At 41.3% G+C, this 26916-nt stretch overlaps 1 protein-coding gene across 2 annotated transcripts in view; it reads right to left on the bottom strand.

The window, feature by feature from the left end:
• Positions 1-20718, bottom strand: part of UBR5 (ubiquitin protein ligase E3 component n-recognin 5) — a 143428-nt gene extending 122710 nt beyond the window's left edge. The window contains exon 1 of one of the 2 annotated variants that reach the window (XM_029222473.1): positions 20197-20718. In XM_029222473.1, coding sequence (XP_029078306.1) covers positions 20197-20258 — 62 coding nt within the window. In that variant the 5' untranslated portion in view covers positions 20259-20718. The remainder of the gene's footprint in view (positions 1-20196) is intronic. The other variant, XM_029222475.1, reaches the window with a different exon arrangement.
• Positions 20719-26916: the final 6198 nt, after the last annotated feature.

Below are 26916 nucleotides of genomic sequence, written 5' to 3'. Positions count from 1 at the left end.
AGCTATGAAATAATAAGGCCTATTTCTAACAAACTTTACATGCAAATACATATCATCTTCATATTAACCATACTGGTAAGCTACACATTTATGTCAACAATAATGACCTGCCCAAAAGATTTTTAGAACTCTCCTTTGGAACTGTCTGTAAGGCTTCTTTTATTTTTTTTTTTTTTGGCGGTACGCAGGCCTCTCACTGTTGTGGCCTCTCCCATTGCGGAGCACAGGCTCCGGACGCACAGGCTCAGGGGCCATGCCTCACTGGCCCAGCCGCTCGGCGGCGGCATGTGGGATCCTCCCGGACCGGGGCACGAACCCGTGTCCCCTGCATCGGCAGGCGGACTCTCAACCACTGCGCCACCAGGGAAGCCCTGTAAGGTTTCTTTTAAATGCCAATATCTAGCCAGTAGCTAGTACAATGCCTCGCACATAGTAGGTATGCAAATGATTATTAAAATATATAGATTCTGCAGCAAAACCTAGTCATTTCAAGACGGATGTGTCTCTGGAAATAGAAAACATTCAGTCCTAAAGCTGACTAATCAAATGGATGATGAAGCCAAGTACCTCCTGTCCAAAGAAAATTCTGTTTCGCAGGGAATACACCCTGTGTCTGAGCAGAGACATAGTGAAGAACTAATCACTGGCCCACATTTCAATCTTTTAAGTCTCAGAACATAGCAAATGTTTCACATTTCCTAAATAATGCACCCAAACAACCACCTGACTGTATGAGTAATACTAGTGATGTCAAAGAAACACATTTACATTGGCTCCCCTTATGATTCTGACCTGGATGCGTCTGGAGGGGGCTCTGTGATATTAAGCTGTTGAACTGCCCAGTACAATACTTCTGTCTGGAAATATTATGTCCATTAATAGTTACTACTGCCACAAAATGCATTATGTCCAGTGCCATAAATATCAAGTCTTCACTGTTTCTATTTTCAAATACACAGTATCAATCTTTTCTAAAACTTTCATGGTACCCAAATCTCCTTCTGAACTATTATACTTTACTGTTAGTTTATCATCTTTTTTAATGGTCATGACAGTTAAAAAAAGAAATCCATAAATTCTTTTTTTTTTTAAATATTTATTTATTTGGCTGTGCCGGGTCTTAGTTGCAGCATGAGGGATCTTTCTTTTTTTCAGTTGAGGCATGCGGGATCTAGTTTCCTGATGACCAGGGATGGAAACTGGGCCCCCTGCATTTGGAGCGCAGACTCTTAACCACTGGACCACCAGGGAAGTTCCTCCATAAATTCTTTGGCACTCCTCCCATCAAGAGGTGGAGTATAATTATCCTCCCTTGAATATGGGCCTTATGATTTGCTTCTTGAGAAAAGATCGAGGCTGAAGAAACACTGCATGACTTCTAAGGCTATGTCAGGAAAAGGCATTCCAGCCTGGCTCTCTGCCTCTTGGGACACATGCCTTTAAACTTTGAGCTACCTGGTAAGTAGTCTAGCTACCTCGAAGACTCCATTCTGCAGAGACCACACAGAGGTAGAGATGCCTGAGAAACCTCAGCTGTTCCAGATCCCAGCTGTCTGAATCTCCTAGATGACTCCAGCTACCATCTCACGGCAACTGCATAAATCTAGATAAGAACCACCTAGCTGAGTACTGTCAATCGACAGAAGTAATAATAAATGATTACTGTTTTACACCATTAAGTTTGGAATGATTGATTACACAGCAATTAAAAACCAGAATGATGATCAAAGGAAATCTCAGCATTTTCTTTGGTCCTAGTTCCACTGATATATGAATAAAGCCTCATTTATGGTTCATCTCTGATATCTTCCTTACCCATTTCCTTTAACTGGGCCAAGTTTAAAAACCAAAAATCTGTATTACCTACACCTTAATATGTTTATTTCCTTAAATGTTTATTTCACATATCTTATTTACAAATCTACTTAACCTTAGACTCATCTGAATAGTAAATCTTTGCTCAAATAAAAGCCAATCTTTACGTAGCATCAATAGAAAACCTATCTTCTATATAGTCTAGTAACTAATACAACACTGACAGGCCAACTCGCCTGTCAATCACCCAGGTAACATATACTGATAGAATGTTCTCATTTCCTCATCCCTGAAGTTGAGAGACCACATAAGGAAACAAAAGCTGACAAGGCCAAAACCTTCATCAGCCACTGATCTTTTATTAAAAGTCTCCAAAAATCCTTGCAAGTTTAACAAGTGCACAACCCGGCCTATCACTTTCACATCCTTTGAAGTCAAGCTGGTGCTAATCACAGGATGTTATCTGACAAAAAAATGTAATCCAATGCAAAACATGTGCAAAGTGAAACTTCAAATCTCACAAAAATCCAAGATTCCCTGAGGTCTAGGAAAAGCAACACTGAGAAATTCATTAAAACACACAATGCTGACAAACGGAAATTAAAAGTTCATAAAAATTGAAAACAATGACACAACTGTGCTTTGAAATAGAATGACTTTAGTATTTCAATAATTAAGTGTGGCCCTTGGAAAAACTACAAATATTTTTGTAAAAATGACTCCATGACTAAATTCAAATGAAGCCAAATACAATGTGTAGGCCTTGACTGAATTCTGGTTTGAAAAAACCCAGCTATTGTGTAGACATTTTAAAGACAAGTGGAGAAAAGTAATGGTATTAAGGAACGCTTGTTAATTTTCTGAAGTGATAATGGTGGTTGTACAGAAGAAGGTTCATATTCTTAGGCAATGCAAGTCCATGTATTTAAAGATTAAAAAAGCATCATGGAGCTTCCCTGGTGGCGCAGTGATTGAGAGTCCGCCTGCCGATGCAGGGGACACGGGTTTGTGCCCCGGTCCGGGAGGATCCCACGTGCCGCGGAGCGGCTGGGCCCGTGGGCCATGGCCACTGGGCCTGCGCATCCGGACCCTGTGCTCCGCGACGGGAGAGGCCACAGCACTGAGAGGCCCACATACCACAAAAAAAAAAAAAAAAAAAAGCATCATGATGACTGCAACTTCTAAACCACTCAACAAAGTCATTTATATATACATGCATATTTTGCAAATTTGGCAAAAACAATTACCAAAATAACAATTACTGAATGGAGAAGGTGGATAACCAAATAACTCACTGTTCATTCTTTCAATTTTTCTGCATGTCTGAAGATGTTTACAATAGAATGTTGGATGGGAAAAGAAAATCAACCTCACCAAAATTACATACACACATACAGAGTCAAGGATCACCATTTAAGGAAGGTCTCCTACATGAAATATGGCGGGGGGGGAGGTCAGGTGAAATATTGTGGTATCTTTCAATGTTATTGGAATAGTACATTCCAAAAAAAAAAAAATCCATACACTTAATTCATTCCTTATTCCAGAGATTGGAATATAGTTCTAAGAACTAATTTTCATTAAAATATAGTACTTTATTTTGCTTACTTTTGAAGTTCAGATTAATTTAATAAACATATGTACTAACATATGTCAAGTACTAGGAATGCAAAGACCACAATGAGCCTGTCTTCAAAGAGGTCACCTCTCAGCTCCCCCCGAATGGCACTCACAGGCTCAAACTGAAGGAAGGACTTGCAGGAGTGGCCCTGCAGGATAATGAGAATATTTAAGAAACCATTTAGGGATAATACAAAGAACAGTTAATTCAGTGGGCTTTCCCATAATTTCTAACTGATTACATTTTTAATAGGAATACATTTCAGACAGATGTAACATTTGGAAATTAAACACCACACATTTCAAAAGAAGTGTTTCATAACTATGAACACACAAAAAGCATGTCACTAGAATGTAAGCTCCTCAAAGGCAGGAATTTTTGCCTCTTTAGTTCACTGATACAGCCCAAGTATCTTGCCCAAAACAAGCCCTCAATAAATATCTGTTGACTAATAATGAATGAATGAATGAATGAAACGAAGAGGAATTTCTTTTAATGTCCATTTATATTCAAGTTATGGTGAAAATTCTGGTCAATTTACTAGGAGGAAAAAAAGTATTTAAATTTTATCACAATGTTGTTGACAAGCTATCGTCTCCCTGCGTGAACTCTGAATATAAAACGGAAATGATAAATTTTTGTCCAAAACCCAAAAGGCTTTCATCACACAACATTCCTTTGAGGCATGGCTGTGAACAAATATTCTGTAAGCTCAAGTAGGAAATTATGCCCATATATCTACTTGATCCTAATGGCTTTGTTCAATATCCAAGTTTAAAATAACTTTTTAAAATAATTATTTGTAGAATCGTCCCTCAATTAGTTTTACACAAAGAATTACACTCCCTGTAAGAAGTCTCTAGAGGGAAAAAAGGGGGGAAAAAAAAACTTTAGTGAAATTAAATCAGTATTATTTATTCAATGCTTTTCATGTTCCTGCTTTAGGTGAATAGCTAACTAAATTCAAACACTTTCCTAGGAATTTACTCTTTTTCTATTATTAAAATAATATAGGGACTTCCCTGGTGGCGCAGTCGTTGGGGGTCCGCCTGCCGGTGCAGGGGACACGGGTTCGAGCCCTGGTCCGGGAGGATCCCGCATGCCTCGGAGCAACTAGGCCCGTGTGCCACAACTGCTGAGCCTGCGCTCTGGAGCCCGCGAGCCACAACTACTGAAGCCCGCGCGTCTAGAGCCCATGCTCCACAACGGGAAAGGCCACCGCAGTGGGAGGTCTGCGCACCGTGGTGGGGAGTGGCCCCTGCTCGCTGCAGCTGGAGGGGCCCCGCGCACAGCGATGAGGACCCAACGCAGCCAAAAATAAATAAATAAAAATAAAATAAAATGTGAACTAACCTGAACTTGAAAAAATAATAATAATAATATATACTCACATAAAAGTATATAAAATACTAAAACATATTAAGAGACATCAAAAGCAATCACTCAACCCAGAAACAAGCACACTGTCATCACTTCTTATGAAACTTTTATCTTTAACCTGGTTAAGACCATGAACTGTTTTTTTACACAGAAAAATGGAGTCTTTTTATCTCAGTGATATTATTGGTCTGTTTACAGGATTTGCACTGTTTTCCCAACAGCAATAAGGCATTTTTGAACTGAACCATCCATCCAAGCTTGTTTGTCTTCATTAACACTAACAAACACCAACAACTTGGCTGAATAGAGGTTTAAAGATGCTATTTGTAGCCATGAGATCAAGCAACTGGCCTAAACTAGGATGGAATGCATACCCTTTATTGCACTGGTTCAGTTACTCTAAGTCTAATCCATTAAATTAACTAGTCACAGCCAATATATGACATAACACAACAGATTTATTTTATCATGATAATACCAAGCTCATTACTGAAGATAGTTAAGAGGGTATTCTTTTTTACAAGAGAACTATTCAACTGATTTGAGACCCTATGTAGTTACTCTGAGCATTCTCTCACCTTAGGGTCTTCTCGCATGCTGTTCCTTCTGCCTAGAAAGCTCTTCTAGTCCTCCAGGCCCTGCCCTACATCACACATCTTCCCCACCAGCTCCTCAGCCTGGTCCTCATTTTAAACATTTCAGAATCCTGGTCCTCCTTTTAAACATTACTTCTTCCAATAAGCTGTTCCTTCTTTGCAAGACTGGGGTATGTGCCTCTGGTGAAGAATCCTTTACTTCCTCTTTCCCTATGCTCATTATCACACTGCTCTGTAATGGTCTGTCTTTCCCACAGACTAAGCTCTACCATCATACACCAAAGACTAGAACCAACATGCAGCAGAAGCCCCACAAAATGTGCTTAACTAAAGGATGAGATACTATTTAATGGCATACACACTGTGCGTACATATTACTATTTTTTTTCAAATGTGCGTTTCTTTAATTTTAAAAAATATACACAGGAGAAGCAATGTGTTTTACATAGGAATATACACATTAACAAGGCACTTCTTATAGTTTTCCAAAACTCTATTGTATCAGTCTGAGATTTATAAATTAAATATATCAGAACCTTTTAAGTTAAAATGATATCCTTGAAACTACTGGACATACTAGACTTTTCTCAAGATCAAATGAACAGAGAATGGGAATATGGTTTGTGTCAAATAAGGTTTATTGTTAGCTTTATTGCCTATAGTCTATAAGATGAAACTTTACTGTGCCTTTGCAAACAGGATACATTTCTTAAAAAAACTGATCAAAATTTTCCATACAAATAGCTGTATACGATAGATTGTTTTTTTATTTGGCCACGACTTGCAGCATGCAAGATCTGTTCCCCAACCAGGGATAGAACCCGCGCCCCCTGCAGTGGAAGTGCAGAGTCTTAACCACTGGATAGCCAGGTGTGTGTGTGTGTGTGTGTGTATATATATATATATATATATACACTAACAGGTGTGTGTGTGTGTAGATATATATATACTAACAGGTGTGTGTGTATCAGAAAAACAAGTTACTTCCCATGCCCATTCCAAGAAGAAAAGGAAAAACAATAAAGCTGAATTAATGCAGTCTAGTCTTTGCCACTTCACTAATCATCTGGGCACTCCAGCCCTCAATTTCCTAAGCTGTAAAACATGAAAATCCTAAAATCCTCCTTGATGTAAAATTTTGAACATCTCAAAAATGACTTTCTACTCAGGAAAGTCAAGTAGACTTCCAGTCTAGTCAAGTCAAAAGGTAACATCAATTATTACAGTCTACCATTTAGCATGATAATGGGTATCCTGAGCACTCGACAGTAGGAGGACTGCCGAAACAGCCTCCCGAAAGAGAAGAGTCCCAACCCACTACCAACCAAAGGTGAGCAAACACTTTCAAGCCCAGGAGGTGAGGTGATAAGCTGTCAATGTGCTTTTCCTTTATCACACATTATTTCAAATAAGCTTTTGCTCCCCGGAACCTTCCCCCATTAAATTTATATGGAAAGCATAATGAAAAGGTAACATAATTATACTAAATTCATTTGTGCCAAATCAAATACATGAGCCCTACCAGTTAAAACATTAACAAAAACAAAACACAGAAGAGTTGGGCTGGTTTTGAAGAGCTCCCCTCCAGATAAACAAACAAGGTATTCAGAGTTTAGAATGTCCACTGCTTCTAGATACCCATTAGAACAAGTACAAAAGAATAGAAGAGCAGGTCTGAGGCAGGAATAAAAATCAAACCTTAGAATGGCAAAGCTGACTAACATATATTAAATACAACTCATAAAACAGTATCTATAGGCCTACAGTCACACAGATTCAGAGCTGAGATGAACTTTCAGATGTCACATATACCCCCTCATCTTACAAATGAGTAAACTAAAACTAAGACTCACTGCAAGGAAATGACTTGCCCAAGATTACATGACTGATTAGTAGAAGGACCAAGTCTCCTGACTCCAAATCTAGTATTTTTCCAGTTCTCAGAGCTCCTTCTCCATCAGGGCCTGCCTATGGTACACAAATTCTTTCAGGTACGCAGTAACACTCTTAAACTCTGTAAGAACTGTAATACTGGATAATGAATGTCAATATCACAAAACAAACCTGAAGACAGATTAAAATGTATTATAAAATTTAAAGGATTAAGCAGATACGTCTAAATTAAGAAAACACATTTTTGAGTATTTCATCTCACCTTGGGGTCTTAAATCCGATATGAAATTCTATATCCATTAAAACAGATCTATCACATGAATGTCTAGAACCATAAATAATCTTAAAATATTTATCGGCAGTGCACTACATGAAAATTTCATTTTAAACAACGACAATAACAATGAAAGAGTCAGAGAACACTTGGTCTCATTTTTAAGTGTCTCTGTGCTCCAACACTACTCTCCTGGTAGCATTCAAGGCAGCCATAGGGTCAATCCCAACCTGTGCAGGCATGAATAGAAAGGAGCACAGACTACCCACATAAGCTCTTCAAGTATCCCCTCCTCCTTGCCAATTCCCAATATCGTCTCTTCCGAAACTAAGTCAAAGCATTAGGATGAAGCAACTTGTTTTCACACCCCAACAGGCCATTATCCTCTTGTGTTTTTACCCCTAGACAGATCTTTTGCAAACAAAAAGCAAAGGAACAGAAAAAACCCCGCCACTGTCTATATGTAAACTGTTCTTAAACAATGCAAGAGTTCTGGACTATTATTAAAACTCTGATTATCAATATCAGATACAGACATCTATGATGAACCTCTAGCTGCTACCAGCATCTTCAATGCCTATAAATTCATTAGACTCAAGAGAATGGAAGTAAGAGGATGAACCAGCCCCCACACCCTGAAACCTTGTCTTCAAAGCCCTTTGCAAGCACCAGGTTGAATCATCAGGTCCTTCTTCCCTGTGACTTATAGTCTCTATTAGCACTTAATTCTTTATTTTCATGTGTCTCCCCATTAAACTGAAAGCTCCGTGAGGGCAGAAGCCATCATCTTTGCATCCCAATGTATATAACTTAGTTAGCAAACTACTCATTGATTAAAAGAGTAAAATTTATTTCCCACTTTACCTGTTTATTTCTTCCATTGATTCTTTTACTTAAACAAAATTTAAGTAAAAGAAACCATGGGCAACCGTAGACTCACAGTCCTTTCTCCCTCTGAGCCATTCTACGATACAAAAACCCTCTTCCCTACCACAATTCTAAGAGCACAGAAATTGGAGCAGAAAAATCCTAAACGATCTGGTCCAATTCTTTCATTTTACAAATGAGAGTCATATCATTTATTTATATCATTTATTCATGGTCACATGGCCAATTAGTATCAGACACACACAGAAAAAAACAAATCCCCAACCAAATTTCCTCCAATTTATATCCCATTACCATCATATCAAAGACAGACAGACTGCCTACTATATATCCCATCAATTCAAAATCATCGAAGAATACCAAGTTTTCTTTAAATTTGTGTCTTCTAATCTATGTTATCTTACCAGAAAAAAAAACAATTTTCAAAAGCGCATATAGAGAAAATGTACCTTCCCATCTCTAGTATTTTGACAAGGATGTGAAAAATACTTGGCACAATCAAGATATTACCACTGAGGAAAGCTGGGTTATGAGTACATGGGACCTCTCTGCATCATTTTTGCAACTACTTGTGAGTCTGCAATTATTTCAAAGTAAAAAGTTTAAAAAATAAACATGGCCCACCTACCGGATACCACTCCCTGGGCCCACTAAGTCTGTCACCTCACTCTTCTCCAAACTTTCCCAATGAGCTAGAAAAAGTTCCAACTACTTCTCAACCCAAGTTCCAGGAAGGGTTGGTGCAGCCACCCCAGGCCTAGCACAATGTCTGAGAAGCACACAAACATTTACTGAACAAAGGAAACTAACCTAACACTGTGCTCAAACTCTGTGCAGGCAACACATGACAAATATTTACACAGGTCAAACTCGACTAACTCTTTCACCAGTCTTTCACAGTTTGCTACTGGTCTGTGGATCGGCATCACTCCCCCAGCTAAGACTGTAAGCCTATGAGCACTGACATCTGTTTTTAAAAAGCTATCCTCTCAGCGTCTTATAGTTCTGGGACAGACCTAATATTTACGTAAATTAATTCGAATTTTTTAAATTTCACTTGTAAAAACAGAAAAGCAAACAAAAATAAATTAGCCTCAAAGGGCAGGAAAATACCCCATTCTCAAACAGACAGCCTCAGAACCTATAGCCTGAGGGGAAAAAGATGGCTGGGGGCAGTGAGGAACTGGCAAGCTTGGCCCTATTTGCTGTCATCACTTAATTTTAAAACAAAGAAATGTGGGTGAGAGCCTTTTATACAGGGGTCCTCACGCTTTTTTGTTCCTGATGACGGTGTCTGTTTAGACACTATGAGAAGCACTACTTTAAATCCAAGAACCTCTTAATCCGAAAAGGCTACCACAATAAATGTTTTTACTACAATTTGGTTAGGTTATGTTACTCTTTTAAAACTTCAACACTATTGCCAGAAAGACTTTCCATTTCAAAAAAAAAAAAAGGTTTTAAACATATCATGCTCAAAAACAAAAACCCCTCAAGAATGTCCTAGAATTCACCAAAGAAAAGACTGAATCTTCATGCCAACTGAAGAAGCTTTTTACATTTCCAAAGAGACTTCTGAGCAGTCAAGCGCCCTGAAGAAGGAAAGCAAAAGACCAACTGGCCTAAAGTCCCCGCCACTCAACAGAGTTTTTTGAAACCAGAAACATTCTGGATGGTATGGGGTGGCTGCTAACCGCATACTGCCGCCTGTCTCTGGGTGCAAGTGTTGTACTTATTTTTTGGTATCTTTCGGCTCTCAGAAGTGGCAGAAAGATGAGCAACTGCCAACAAAATCAGCCCCCACATCATCTCTGACCTGCAGACCATGGGTTGCCAACCTCCCCAAGAGAAGACACCCGTTCCTGGTTCTGCATCCCCCCAGCAGTGGCAGAAACCTAACAGAGAATCAGTCGGAACATGTGGCACCAATTTGTATTCATCCCTACTGGCAACTGCAGGAAGCAAAGAAAAAGCAGTTCCTATACTTCCCCAAACAACCAGAGAAAGCAAAGGTACACTGTCCACAGCATCCAAGGACTCCCTCCTTCTCATTATTCTTTATCTATAATGATCAGAACACCTGATAAGCAGAAAAATGCAATCACTTACGGAAAACACCAAGGGACCTGTCGGAGATGAAGTTTAAATATCACTAGAAACAGAAGCATACTAAGAGAATTTTAAACTAGATTTGCACACAAGAAAAATCACCTGTCTGGTGCTTCCTTTAAAGTTTCCATACGCAGATGTGGACACACAGCACCAACTGGACTAGTTCAAATTCCCTTTGGACAGGAAACAAAGTCACTCCCACAACCTAAGAAAAGAGATGATGAACTGCACAAGCCTACATACCCCTCTCCTCAAAGCTTTTCATATAAAACCCTGCTTTCATCATTTAGACATCAAAATAACCCTATATTGTCTCTGCTTCTTTGACTTTCTTCATCAAGTTAACTTCCACATCTCAAATTTGGCTTTTTGTTAAAGCGTACAAAACCCATCCTCCTTGACTTTTTCAGGTCACAGAGCAGGCTGTCCCAGGAAAAAACACTCAGGTGAACCTCCACCAGGCCTCTAACAGGGTCTTGGAGCCGCTCATGCAAAGCCCATCTCTGGAGTTTCAGATAGTCTGTGAGGAAAACCTGGTATCTGAGTTCACAAAAAGAGCTAGAACACCTTATGGTCTGAATTCTGGAACAGCAGATTCATGCTGGAGCAGAGCCAATTTCTTGAAATGGTAGGTTCTCAACACTGTTTTTTCTGTACTACAAAAAATGGGGCCTGAACTGATGAGAATGGAAATAAAATTCTATTGATTCATTCAAGAGAATTCACAGTGCTTCCTAGACTGGACACTGTCGTAATCTTTATAACTAGCAATCTAGACTACCACTATTACTACTGAAATTTCAAAACATAATCTCTTTATATATATACCAGTACTTTAATTAACATGAAAATCTGCTATCGAGAAAAATGTACTTTTTAAATTTTTGAGCTTTTTCCTATGAAAAATAACGTAACATTTTAGAGTCAAGAAAAATTTCAAAATACATAAAATTATATCCAGCATGATCACAACTATATTAAAAAAAAAAAAAATCCATGTATAGGAAAAAAGCGACCAGAAAGTCACCAAAACATTACCAGTGATGGCAACCTTGCTAGACTTTATAACTTGATCTTTGTTTTCCAGATCTTCTGTAAGAATGTTTTTTATAGCAAGGAATTTTTAAAAAATAAAAACTAAGAAAGAGCCAGAAACTTGAAAACAACCCAAATTCCCATCAGCTAGAAAACAGATTACAAAACTGTATTATATCCAAACAATGAAATACTACTACCGCAAATACAAAAGAAGAAAAACTGCTACACGTGCTAAGGAAAAGACACCAAACACATGATTCCATTTGCATGAAATTCTAAAAAAGGCAAAATTACAGTGAGAGAAAGAATAACTGTTTTCAGGGGCATGATGGGGGGAAGGGACTTTTGGGCACAAAGGAGCACAAGGGAGTTTTTGAGGGTCATGAAAATGTTCTATATCTTGATTGTGGTAGTAGTTACACAACTGTATACATTTGTCAAAACTCATCAAACTGTACACTTAAAAATGGGTGAATTTTACTGTATGTAAATTATACTTCAATAAAGCTGAGTTACAAAATACATAAGGAGAGAGAAAGTTGAAAACATTTTATTAAGGTGAATGATACAACTGGAAACTGAACAAATAACATTACTTTTGCTGTTTGGGTAAAACAAATTGTATTTTTATTTACATGTGAAATAACATTAATTTTTAACTCTTTATTCAATATCCTGACAAAAATGAGAATGTCACAAACCACAGTTATCTAAGAATTTACCATATTTCTCACTTTGAAGGGGTTTATTAGCACTACAGTGATCTATCAAGAAAATAATGTAAAATATGATCCCACTAGAGAATAATTTCTAATAGCCAAGTTCAATTTACCAGTAGTCTTACCTCTATATATTAACTTAGAAGAATGCTGCAAACTTTTCACGACTTATTCTTATTCCTCAATGTGCCCCACAGAAAATCACTTAATTTCAAGAATCTTGTCTTTCCATCATTACATAACCATTATTACAAGCGACTTGCTGATAAAATGCTATCACACTGGAAGTTAAGAAATGACAGCATCAGTCAACCTGTAAGGAACATTAAGATTTCCAGTGTGATGCTGCCTGTCCTTCTAAGGCTATTATCCAAACAAATTTTCTCTTACTCTTAAGAATGTTAAATTTTGTTAACACGTTAAAACTCAGTTTTACTATGTAAAATTTCAAAACTGCCAGTCATCAAAAATAAGCATTTATGTGACAACAGGAAAATCTAAACAGACTGAACTTTGAGATTAAGGTAATTTTTTTTAAGTTTTCATCTTTGAGATACATAATGAAGGTACATCAATTAAATGATCTGAGGAAAAGGAATAAATGGGGAAGAAGCTTGAAACCAGACTGGTCACGAGTAGATAACTGTTGAAATTGGGTAATAACTCTTGTACATAGAGTTAATACACTATACCATCCTCTCTACTTTTGTACATGCTTTAAATTTTCCATAATAAAACGCTTTAAAATAATTTTCACAGTAAAACTTAAAAATCAATTATAAAAACAAATCAACATTTCATTATTATAGTGACCCAGGAGGGCAAACTGTTGTCATTTGCTCAGAATGCCAAGGTGTCAAAATGAGAGAAACACGGACTATAATTGGAGTTTGTTTTCTTAACTAGAAGTACAGTCGTCCCTCTGTCTCCGAGGGGCATGGGTTCCAGGAGCCCCCGCGGAAACCAAAATCCTCGGTTGCTTAAGTCCCTTTATAAAATAACCAGTACAATGAATAGTCTGCACTCAGTATCTGCGGATGTGAAACCCGTGGATACCAAGGGCCAAGTGTATGTATGATAAAAATGGGGCAAAAAGACATGAGTACATCCTCCTGCAACATAAAATTACTCCCCTCAATACACCCTGCAAGATCTACTTAAGCGTAATTTGACACAGTCTTCAGTGATTAAACTTTCCTTTAGAGACTATTTCCTAAATAACCTAATTGTTAAGGGAAAAATCCTGACCTTTCTAAAGTTCATCCCATTATTCCTAGTTATACTCCTATGTACTATGTAATTTCCTTCCCAAGTGTCTGTTTACTCCTAAACCTACAATTTAGTCACTGATTTCTTGATTTATAAAACTGATCTTCCCTTGTTTGTTTTTTCAATTTTTGGTTTGGCTATTTCATACCCTGTCTTTAATCTTACTTTCCTTAAACAACTTAATCATTTTAGTGAAGCTTGCCTGTACCTTCCCAATAAAGTCACTCTAGCATTGTTGTTTCTAGGTAACAATCTCAACAATCAAATAGTCAGATTTCCCACTAGTTTGGTGACGTGATGCTCTATTCCACCCTAATACTTGTGTTTTTTGGTGCAGCACAATTAAACTTTAGGCAGCTTTCAACTATTATAACCTCTACCCACCACAACTTTTGTTCATTCGGCTCCACGTAATCCCTGGCCTATTTTCTGGCTCCTACTGAGTGGACGAGGATACACTTGAGTCTTTAAAACCCAACAGTTCCTAATAAAAATAAGGAGCAATCGGACTTCACTGGTGGCGCAGTGGTTAAGAATCCGCCTGCCAATGCAGGGGACCTGGGTTCGAGCTCTGGTCTAGGAAGATCCCACATGCCGTGGAGCAACTAAGCCCATGTGCCACAACTACTGAGCCTGCGCTCTAGAGCCCGTGAGCCTCAAATACTGAGCCCACGTGCCACAACTACTGAAGCTCAAGCGCTTAGAGCCCACAACGAGAAGCCACCGCAATGAGAAGCCCTCGCACCGCAACAAAGAGTAGCCCGCGCTCACCGCAACTAGAGAAAGCCCAAGCGCAGCAACAAAGACCCAACACAGCCATAAATAAATTACTTAAGAAAAAAAAAAGAAGCACTCACTAAATGCCATGCCTTGTGCAAAAAAGCACTTTCTGTGTCAACACTGCCCAAAAGAATTTGCAGTGATCATGGCACTGTTCTGTATCTGCACTGTCCAATCGGTGCCACTAGCTACATGTGGGTACAGAGCACTTGAAATGTGGCCACTGCTACCATGGAACTGACTTGTTAATTTTATTTCATTTTAATTAATTTCCATTTAAATAAGTCATGTTTTGAGACTAACTTACATTGCTTGAATTTTTCCTCATGAATTTCCATTTAGTTTTTTTTTTAACATCTTTATTGGGGTATAATTGCTTCACAATGGTGTGTTAGTTTCTGCTTTATAACAAAGTGAATCAGTTATACATATACATATGTTCCCATATGTCTTCCCTCTTGCGTCTCCCTCCCTCCCACTCTCCCTATCCCACCCCTCCAGGCTGTCACAAAGCACCCAGCTAATATCCCTGTGCCATGCGGCTGCTTCCCACTAGCTATCTACCTTACTACATTTGTTAGTGTGTATATGTCCATGACTCTCTCGCCCTGTCAAAGCTCACCCTTCCCCCTCCCCATATCCTCAAGTCCGTTCTCCAGTAGGTCTGCGTCTTTATTCCTGTCTTACCCCTAGGTTCTTCATGACATTTTTTTTTCTTAAATTCCATATATATGTGTTAGCATACGGTATTTGTCTTTTTCTTTCTGACTTACTTCACTCTGTATGACAGACTCTAGGTCTATCCATCTCATTACAAATAGCTCAATTTCGTTTCTTTTTAAGGCTGAGTAATATTCCATTGTACATATGTGCCATATCTTCTTTATTCCATTTAGTTTTACATCTATGTACATTCGAGATAATCTACGACAGACTTTCGCAACCTCAGCACAACTGACATTTTGGACAGGTCCATACTTTATTGTGGGGCTGTCCTGTGCATTGCAGGGTGTTTAGCAACATCTCTGGTCTCATGTCTCTACCCTCTACAGACCAGTAACAATGCCCCAACGGGGACAATCAAAAAATGTCTCCAGGGGCTTCCCTGGTGGCGCAGTGGTTGAGAGTCCACCTGCCAATGCAGGGGACGCGGGTTCGTGCCCCGGTCCAGGAAGATCCCACATGCCGCGAAGCTGCTGGGCCCGTGAGCCATGGCCGCTGAGCCTGCACATCCGGAGACTGTGCTCCACAACGGGAGAGGCTACAACAGTGAGAGGCCCACGTCCCAGAAAAAAAAAAAAAAATGTCTCCAAACACAGCCAAATATCCCCTGGGGGGCAAAAACTGCCCCTAGTTGAGAATCCCTGATCTAAGAATAACGGTCTGGATTCTGCATTCAATGCTAAGGATATTCCAGGGCAATTTCTTTGAGTTCCTGCTTTTCTATTTGGAAACCAGACAACACATAAAAGCAGTAAAAATTAACCATCTCTTTATAATATTTTCCACAGAACCTACATTATAACATTGTGTTTTCCCACCCACTATCTCAACTATTCTTCACCAACTTTGAGGTGTGTACTATACCTGATTTAGAAACTGAGGTGTGAGGGACTTCCCTGGTGGTCCAATGGGTAAGACTCCACGCTCCCAATGCAGGGGGCCTGGGGTCGATCCCTGGTCAGGGAACTAGATCCCACACGCGTGCCGTGACTAAGAGTTCATATGCCACAACTAAAGATCCCGTGTGCCGCAACTAAGACACGGTGCAGTCAAAATAAATAAATATTTTAAAAAAAAGAAAAAAAACTGAGGTATGAGGGGGTGGGGAGGAGGAGAGACAGGGAGTGAGGTTGTAAGTGGTTAAATGACTCGATTACCACAACACAGTTAATAAGTAGCGGGGCTGAGACAAAGCCAGATTTAGGAATTCCAAATTTCAAACCCCTGTCTACACTATCTTACTGCGCAGCCTTACAGCATCTAAAGGGGGAGCTCCTTGGAGAAAAACCCTTTTGCTATGACAATCTCAACCAAGACTGTTTATGATCACACAGCACATTATAATGCCTAAAAGCGAAGCTCACAGGAAAATTCCACATACAGACCACACCTGCATCCCAAGGAGTAATTCAAGACAGGGACTAGTCACAGGGACACCATCACCTTAAAAGGCCTCTCCTAACCTAGTACTAGGAAAGGGTTAAGAGGGTCCAGCCCGAGACAAAAGGCCTAAATCAATTTGGAGCCCAGGAGGGACGAGTTGAGAAGAAAGGGAAATCAAAACTCTAAGACAGGTAGGTGGCTGCTCAAAGGCTGGGATGCCTCAGAAAGCAGAGATTTCCCAGAGTACAGGCCATGTGGAACACTGAAAAGAGCCCTGGACTTTAAACATCAGAAGACCCATCATGTGGACCTCATCTGTCAGTACCCTGGATAAGCTCAGGGCCTGATTTTCCAGCTCATCAGTGAAAAAACTGGTCTACATGACTTCTTTGGCACTTTCCAGGGTTTGGTGAGCTGGCACTTCCAGCTCTCCCCTTAATCTCAATGCCTAGAACCATGTTCTTGTTATGGTTTTTGCTATTTCTCGAGACAATGTTTTAAGCAAGAACATAGCACTAACTCTAGAAATTCACTAGAAAGAAAATCAAAATGTCACACAAGTATCTGAGCACTGAATGGTTTCAATTGCACACAATGAGTATTTGCTGAGGGCCAGCGCTCTGCACCAGGGACCTTGTAATCACTCTGGAAAGCTACAACCAACATCCTAGGCTCTCTGAATTCCTCTCCTCTGCCCTAGCCATCCCCACCTATATTCATCTACTGCATTATTTGGTCTCCCAGAGCCAATAATTAAAGATTTTAACCCAATATACAAAGACTATCAGAAACAGCAAGTATGAAAACACAAAGAAAAAAAAATCAGATACAAATGGGTATTTTTTTTAAATGCTGAGTACACTTTAAATGTTTGAGCCATCACACTATTACACTAAATAAAATATATGACTTTTAACAGGATGTGGTTATTTTAAAAAGACAACTTATTTGTAGAAGAAAATATTGGTGTTTTGAGACCCCTAAGTTTTCTTTGACTGAGCAATTTATTTGTAGTACCATGCTGCCTGTCCAGTCTTACTGCTTTCCGGGTAAAGACGAAAGTCTACCTATTTATAGATCTTTCATCCCGAACTACCATTTACCATTTCACTTGTGACTATCATACACAGAAAATCAACCCATTTTAACACACTCTTTTCTATTACCAAAACTTACTTTAAACCTTGGTAGATTTTTACCTGAAGACAAAAATATTCTGGGCTTATTCTAGTAAGTTGTAAGGTTCCAGAAAACCAACCTCGTTTGGAAACAGATTTCCCTCAAGCAATGCAGCAATAGGTTGATCCTATTACTTTGCAACTAGGTATGCAAACATGAACTTTCTTCTGAAGGGGAGACACAGAACAGCTCCACCACAAGTCAACTACTTTTCTAAACTAAAAAAGCATGACTACCTCAAATGATGCCTTCGTAAGTCTCAACAGACCAGACATTTTTACTGCTACTAGATAAAACTAGAGGTTCCTAAGATTTTACCTACAGCCCTCTCCGACTGTTCAAATATCTGCCACCTTGATGTACATTTTATGATCTCATCAGATCCACCTCTTTCATTTCTCATGAAATGAAAACTGAAGATGATCCAACTATTCTTAATATTGTATACCGACATTACAGAAATCAAAAAAAAGCTGATTACTTGTTTACACCATGAATGGAAAAAGAAAAGGTAGCTTTAAAAAAGATACATGTCAATTTCCAGACTAGCTGAAACAAAAGGAATGCTCAAAAATTATTCAAAGTGCCCAACAAAACTGCAAAATAGGTTTTGGCATGCACAGTAAATTGAGTAAGTTAGTCAGGATTCTTGGTATATAAAGTTAGGACTAATATAAAAAACATACCCTACTTCTCTCCCGGTGCAATTTTCTAAGTTACAAGACAAGCTGCACTACAAGCACTACCACCTCGGTTCTATGAATGACAGACAGTACAGCTATCCACACTACTAGCGTGGTTCTAAAATTTACAAAAAACCTTATGTGAAAGTCTTAACAAAAGATCTGTAATGAAACAAAATCGGAGTAAGGATTGCATTACGAAATGTTAAAATAAATGACTTAAAACTTATTTCAGTATTTAAAGGAACTACGTGACAATTCCAAATGGTTAGTATTTTCAGAAAGTATTCCAAAAGTTTTACAAACATGTTAAATGCTATATGGTTACAGCAAAGATTAGACAAATCCAAACCTAACGCCAGAAACCAAGCCTCCAGCTTCCCGGATTGAAAGGCTGTCCGCCCCACCTGAGGCGGTTAGATACTCCAAGACAGAGGCCAGTATCTTAGCAGCAAGTTAGGCCTCTTCCTCCCGACGGGAAGCACATGACAAAAAGGGCATCATGCAATTTATGTCACCTGGTCACTTAGCAAAAATTATATCTAACTTCTAAACTTGGGCCCAGATGGCCTTCCCTATTTATAATGAATAGAGAGCAGCGAAAGTGTTGGGATAGAAAGAGACTTAAAATGTCCCCCTTTCTGACCCTGTAAACATTTAGGCCATCATTAGAGCTGAGTTCTAGATTCTAAGACTTGCTTTAATGGAAGCTTCCCTCAACCTCCTCGGAGTCTCTTTTGCAACAGTGAAGGAACTTTTCCTGCTTTATCTCAGTTTCCTGAGAACATGCGGCCCTGCAATTCAATATCCTAACCTGGCAGGGGACGGTGGAGGAGGGAAGGAGAGGAATCCAGGGCCAAAACAGCCTTCTTATGAAAGGCCAAAAAAAAAAAAAAAAATCGTAATTCCTCCTCCGCCCATAGCAAAACCCATCCCAGAAATTTTACAGCGTGTTAAGAAAAGCAGCACTGCGAACTGCAAACGTAAGAGTTTTCCTTTGACTCCACGCTCGGCTTTCAGCTGTCAAATTACAACTCAGGAAAACACTATCATTAGAATAAAAAAGGAAACAAAAAAGCTCGCACCACAGGGGCCGGGGCAGGAGCTGCGTGCACCATTCCGGGAGTAGCAGAGCCAAGGAAAGCTAATCCACTTCCCCACCCGCGCCCAAATTCATCCCCTCCCGGGACTGGCAAACCTCACTGCAGGGGCTCAAATTTAATAATAATAACAATAATCATGGCGCTTCCTCCCTCCCCCGCAGCCGCGATCCGCCGGTAATCAGCTTCTCCCCACCCTCCCCGCTCCCCCGAGATCTCCAGGCCCCGCAGGTCCGACCACCACACCGGACACAGCTCCCAGGGCCCCGGGCGAGCCCAGCCTAACCCGGGGCCCCTCGCCCGGCTTCTCCTCTTCCCTCTCTTTTTACCTCCACCATCCCCCATCCGCATTGTCTGTCTCAATTCAACTTTGACTAATATGGATTCCTCGAGCCTGGGCCGGGCGGTAATTACAGCTCCCCCCCACCGGGAGCCGGATTCCCCCCCCATCTCCACCGAGTTCAACGCGGCTCCTTCGTGGAGGGGGGGGGTGGACAAGGGAGTGGAGGGTGCAGTGCGCTTTCCCGTCCACATCTCGCTCGCCCCCGCGGCCCCGGGCCCCCGGGACCAGAAGTTTGCCCCGGAAGGGGCCTACCCTGGTGCAGCGAGGACCCTCCCCCACCCCACCGCCGGACGGCGCGTAAACACCGGCGCCCGCCCCGGCGCGGCCCCGTGGGGGAGGGGAGGGCGGGGAGGCGCCCCTCCCCCAGCCCGCCGGCCCGCCCGCCCGCCGGCCCTATTACCTGTCATTGAGCTGGTCCTCGGTGCCCGGCAGCGGGTGAACCACGAAATGGATGGACGTCATGGTGCTTCCTTCTCGTCCTCCTCCTGAGCACGGCCCCCCCCGCTCTGCTCCCCGCCCCAACCCCTTCCCCTCCCCAAAACCCACAGCCGCCGCCGCCGCCGCCCTCCAGTCCCCAAATGGAGAGAAGCAAATGCGCAGGGGCCGCCGCCGCCGCCTCCCCGCCGGGCGTGTGTCCGCGGCGCGGCGGTCCGGCGGGGCGGGCAGGAGGGCGGATCAACACGCAGCCCGCTCCCCCGGCGACAGCGCGCAGGAGTGCGAGGCCGGCGGCCGGGACCCGGGTCGCGCCGCCGCCAGCGGCAGCCGGGCGTCTGGAGAGGGACCGAGTGGGGAGGGACGAGCGGGACGGGCTGCGGGCTGCGGGGCCGGTGTAGTCCCGGTGGCGGACGGGGTCCGGACTAGGGAGGTGGGGAGGGAGATGAGCCCGCACCGCGCGTCACTGGCGAGAAGCCGCCGCCACCGCCAGCACCGCCGCCGCCATCTTCACTTCTGCCCCAGTTTCTCCGTCTCGCAAGCTCCGCTCCCGAGCGGCGGGGGAGGGGCGAACGGGAGGAGGAGGAGGAGGAGGGAGGAGACGGGCGGGCGGGGGCACGGCTGCGAGGGGGCGGGGCTCCGGGAAACGGGCGGTAAGGCCCTTTCGATTGGGCAGCTCAACGTTGTCGGGCCACGACGCTGTAAGGCGCGTGCGGATTGGTCCGTTCGGCTCCCGAGCCCAGCCCCCGCCCCGGGGAGGTGGGATATCTCCCGAGTGAGTGTTCCGGAGAGCACGTGTTAGGGAAAGAGGAGGTGGGGGGGGCGGGGGAGGGCGAGCCGGCAGGGGCGGGGAGTCCGGGAGGGAGGCTAAGTGTGTGTCCCCGGGGAGGTGGGAAGGAAGAGGGGTCCTTCATTCTCTCGCTCTGATTTCCCCTGGGGCAGCCCTAATATTTTTTGCGGACCCTTAGGGGTTTTTTGTTTTTGTTTCTCGTCCTTCATCCTCAGTTACATTTAAAGTGGAAGTGTAAAATCAGTTAAGGGGAAGAAATACACAGCCTTTTATTGGAAAAGTAAGGTAGTTATGTAAGGGCCTTTCCAGAAGGTCCAATCGTAGGATCATAGAGCTGACTTTGCAGCACCTTCTTTTATCACCCTGATCTCCCCAATTTCCCCAACACCACCACTATTACATACCCACACAAAGACAAAAAGTGGAAATTTCCACCAATTTCCTGATTTAAATGATTCATGATTTTTTACTCCTTTTAAATGAAAGATGATACATCTGTTCTACAAAGGTGTTTCGTTCCTCAGCTTATGATCAGTGGGATCATAAAGGCTAATTCTTAAATAGATCTATTTGCTTTTTTCTAGGGAACCAGTTCATAGCTTTCTTCTCAAAGGCTTCCATGGCACCTTCAAAAAATCAAGTACCTCTTTCAAGAGAAAAAAGTGAAAACATGAAGTCTCTTCTCCAGTATGTTCAGTTAAATCAGGGGTCCTGTGAAACATTCTTAATTTTCAGTATCACTTTTCTTCTGTTAATGCATTACACACACACTTTTGCTCAGGAAGTTCTTTTGAACAAAATATATGAAAATTTATTTATAAATCAGGATAGAGTAGGTACCCCTTGAGACAGATAATGGAACACATTTGTAGGTCACTAGCTCAAAAATGGCCCAGATTACTTTAGACTAAAAAATGATTTCAAGGCCACTATTTATTAGAAATCCATGGGAGCCACTGGGAAGCAGGGTAGACCAATGGATACTGCTAGTTTTAGAGCCAGACAGACCTGAATTTGTGCCCTGTTTCTGCTACTTAACTATGTGGCCTTGATTAAATCATTTAACCTATCATAGCATCTTTTTTTCTCATTTGTGAACTATTCCATAGTAATAGCTCTACATAGGGTTTTGATGAGGCTTAAATAAGATAATGTATGTCAAGCATGGAGAGCACTTCATAACACTTAGTAGTCTCAGCAAAGGAACGCTTTTATTTGTCAAGTTGCTCACCATGTGCCACTTGACAAATGTACCATTTGACTACATACCGCTTTATACGCTTATGTCTTTTAATACTCAAATCACACTATGGAGTAAATAATATTATCCCCATTATATAGACAAGGACACTGAGGCTCAAACACCTTAGGTAAGTGCTGAAGCTGAGACTTAAAACCAGGTCATCTAACTCTGATTCCATTGCTCTTTCCACTATACCACAGCTGCCATCTACTTAATAATTTAGAAGGAACAGACTATTCAAAGCCAATGGGAAAATGTGATATGATAAATACAGTAAGAGTGCTATGAAAGTTAAAGGAGGAAGTGGTTCCAACCAAGAGAATTAAGAAGTCATTTAAGCTGAACTTTCAAGAATGTTCTGGGGAAATAGAACATCTAACTTAAACACAGTCATTTTAGATGTGCCCCTGGACAAACTCCAACCTCCATGCCCATACTTTGCTTCATTTCTCTTTCTTCCACATCTGTCTTTCTTCATCTTTTCATTGTGCTTCCACCCTGCTTCCAGCTTGATTTACCCACTGAGACTTTCTGTTCTGGTCAAAGGCTGGTCTCATCACTCTAGGCAGCCCATTCAAACTGCCCACTTGGTCTTTGACTGACAACCATCTTGGCATCGTCCAGGCTGGCATGTTAAGGAGAACTCTCATCTCCCCACACTTTGGTGGGTCACACTTTGAACAGGGAAAAACAAGAGTAAAAGCACAGAGTTGTGCAAGCCCATCACATGGATGGGGGAGGAGGGAGTACAGATAGGGAATAGAAATAAGCAAGGTTCAAGTAGAACCTTTTTGAAGAGTTAAAGTGCAATACAAATCTAGAAAAGGAGGCTGGAGTAGGCTTCTTTTCTAACAATTTGGGTTAATTCTCCCTTTGAGGACAACTGAAAAGTTAACCAAAAATATTTCTTTAAATCCGCTTAGAGGCACAAGAGAGTTAACAAAATAATGATGAATTACCAAACTAGGAACCAAGGGATGAATAAGACCCAAGGAAGTGAGTCCTGTGTTTGGAGCCACTTATCCCCCTGGGATGAATGCCAATTACAGAAAGACCAAGTGAGAAGCCAAGAAGCTGAGCAGTTCTGACAAACACTCAGAGCTAAGACAACAAGGATTAATGTCCAAGGTTCCCCAATGCAGTGGTGAGTGCTAATGAGCTCCTCTTACTTTGTGTGGAGCCCTAAAGGACTGCTCCTCTGAAATAAGCCATGTCTTAGATATGGTTTCCGCCAAAACATACCTTGAGACAAGGATTTGGCTATAAATAGTTTATTTAGGAAGTGATTACAGGAAGCACTGTATGGAAATGGAGAAATGAGACAGCAAATGGAAAAACCCCTATAAAAGATGGAAAAACCCCTATAAAAGATGGGCTGATGAATGTTTTACCAGTGTGGACAACTGGAATTCAATCCCACTGGGGATCATCTGAGAGGCTGTGTAGGACATATCTTAGAAGTAGCCCACTGAGTGGGGAGGAAACTGGAGGTATTTATCCATTAATTCCATCTCTCAGTAGTTGAGGATTGCTCCTGGGTTGTTAACTCCCTAACACTTCAAGCTTTTCCCACTTGTGGGCAAAGCACACTCCTAAGGCCAAAAAATAGTGTCAAGAATGAAAGAAACAGGACTTCGCTAGCTGCGCAGTGGTTAAGAATCCGCCTGCCAATGCAGGGGACACGGGTTCAAGCCCTGGACCGGGAAGATCCCACATGCCGCGGAGCAACTAAGCCTGTGCACAACTACTAAGCCTGCACTCTAGAGCCTGCGAGCCACTACTACTGAAGCCCATGCGCCCTACAGCCCACGTGCCGCAACAAGAGAAGCCACCACAATGAGAAGCCCGCGCACCGCAACGAAGAGTAACCCCCACTTGCCACAACTAGAGAAAGCCCACGTGCAGCAACGAAAACCCAACACAGCCAAAAAATTAAAATAAAAAAAAAAAAGAATGAAAGAAAGATACTCGGTGGGGGAATGGGGGGCGGGGAAGGGGAGAAAAAGAAAGAAAAAGAAATGTGAGAAATTTTAAGCAGTCAACCCATATTAAAGGGTGTTATTCAAGTAAAAGGAAAATGATTCCCCAGTGTAAGCTCAGAGAGGCATAAATGGATGAAGAATAAAAAGGAAAAATATGTAGGTATATGAATGTTGACTGAATCAACAAACAGGACTCAAAAATCCAAAACTCTGACAATACCAAATGCTGGCAAGGACGTAGAACAACAAGAACTCTCATCCGTTGCTGGTGGGAATGCAAAATGGTACAGCTATCTTAGAAGACAGTTTATGGCTTCTTACAAAACTAAACATACTCTTAACAAGTGATTCAGCAATCGAGCTCCTAGGTATTTACCCAAAGGAGTTGAAAATTTATGTCCACACAAAAACCTGCACATAGATGCTCACAACATCTTTATCCATAATTGCCAAAACTTGGAAGCAACCAAGATGTCCTTCAGTAGGTGAATGTGTAAATAAACTGTGGTACATCCACACAATGGAATATTATTCAGCACTAAAAGGAAATGAGCTATAAAGCATGAAAAAACATGGAGGAACCTTAAATGCACATTACTAAGTGAAAGAAGCCAATCTAAAAAGGCTAGATACTGTATGATGCCAACTATACGACATTCTGGAAAAGGCAAAACAATGGGGATGGTAAAAAGATCAGTGGTTGCCAGAGGTTAGTGGAGACAGGAAGATGAATAGGCAGAGCAGAGGATTCTCAGGGCAGTAAAACTACTCTATGATCTATAATGGCGAAAACATGTCATGATAAATTTGTCCAAACCAATAGAATGTACAGCACCTACAGTGAACCCTAATGTAAGCTATGAGTTCTGGGTGATAATGATGTGTCAATGGAGGTTCACCAGTTTTAACAATTGGGTCACTCTGGTGGGGATGTTGATAATGGGCAAAGCTATGCATGTGTGGGGACAGGGAGTCTATGGGAAACCTCTGTACCTCCCTCTCAATTTTGCTATGAACCTAAAACTGCTCTAAAAAATAAAGTCTGTTGAGGGCTTCCCTGGTGGCGCAGTGGTTGAGAGTCCACCTGCCGATGCAGGGAACACAGGTTCGTGCCCCGGTCTGGGAGGATCCCACATGCCGCGGAGCGTCTAGGCCCGTGAGCCATGGCTGCTGAGCCTGCGCGTCTGGAGCCTGTGCTCCGCAACGGGAGAGGCCACAACAGTGAGAGGCCCGCGTACCGCAAATAAATAAATAAATAAATAAATAAAGTCTGTTAAAAAAAATCTTAAATATTAGCAAAACAAATTCAACAGAATATAGCAAGGAGTAGATCACAAACAAGTTGGATGATTTGACATATAAAAATCAACAAATGTAATTCACCATATTAATAGAATAAAAGAGAAAAATCATTCAATCATTCTGAGTAAGAGAAAGAATGGAACAAAATTCTGTAAGCATTCATGAAGAAAATTTCTTAACAAACTATAAATAGAAGGGGACTTCTTTAATTTGATAAAGAATATTCCTAAAAATCCTACAGGAAACATCTTTTGTAATGGTGAAATGTTGAAAGCTTTTACCCTAAGATTGGAAACAAGGATGTCTATCCTCACCACTCCTTTTCAACATTGCACAAGGGTTCCAGCCAGTGCAACGAGACAAGAAAAATAATTTTAAAGTATAGGGATTAATTTTCTGAGGCAGCTGCCAAAGTTGTCAGAGGGACAGGTCATGCTAATCAATGGTTGAAACCATCTCCAGGGCTACCTGGAGGCCAGAGTGGCCAGGCGAGTACTGCTCGGCCAGAAAGTGGTGGTCATGCATTATGAGGACATCAACATTTCTTGCAAACTCCTACAAAATTACATGAAGGTAGCAGGCCTTGACCTACAAGCACATAGACACCAACCCGTGCAATGGTCCTTTCCACTTCTGGGTGCCAAAGCACATCTTCAGGTAGACTGTGCAAGGCCTGCTGCCCCACAAGATCGAGTATGACCAGGCTACTCTAGAGCACCTCAAGGTGTCTGACCAAAAAAAGCATATGATCATTTCTGTTCAAATGCGTGTGTCTTAAGCCCACACATAGGTTTGCATCCCTGGGGCACCTGACTTATGAATTTTGAAAAGAAGAGGTAGGATGAGGCCAAGATTCACTACATGAAGAAGAAGTAGCTCAAATGGGCCAAGAAGAACTTGGGGAAAAAAACCAACAAAGAGAGATCCTCAAGACTCATAGACTCCTGACCTGAGTCCAGTAAAAACTGTTTATCCCTCAAATATATATATATATATATATGTTTTGGAAAGGAAGATATAAAACCATCATTATTTTCACAGGACATGTTTTAATACACACAAATTACAATTAATAAGCAACTTTGGCAAAATAGCTGGAAATAAGGTTAATGTCCAACAAAAAATCAATTGTTTTTAACATATCAAAAAAACAAAAAGAATTAGAAACGAAATTTAAAATACCACTTAAAATAATATAAAAACTATAAAATGTCTAATATCTAAGAACAAATTCAATGAAAGATGTATAAACTCTCTACACAGAGAACTTTAAAACATTTTTGAGAGAAATCAAAGGTGATCTTAATAAATGGAGGAATATACCATGTTTATGGGCTGGTACAACTAATACTGTGAAGTTGTAAAGTCTCC

Source organism: Monodon monoceros, unplaced genomic scaffold (genome assembly GCF_005190385.1).
Source record: "Monodon monoceros isolate NGI ecotype Baffin Bay Population unplaced genomic scaffold, NGI_Narwhal_1 Super_Scaffold_14, whole genome shotgun sequence".
Taxonomy (NCBI): Eukaryota; Metazoa; Chordata; class Mammalia; order Artiodactyla; family Monodontidae; genus Monodon; species Monodon monoceros.
This window is presented reverse-complemented; position numbering and strand designations above follow the sequence as displayed.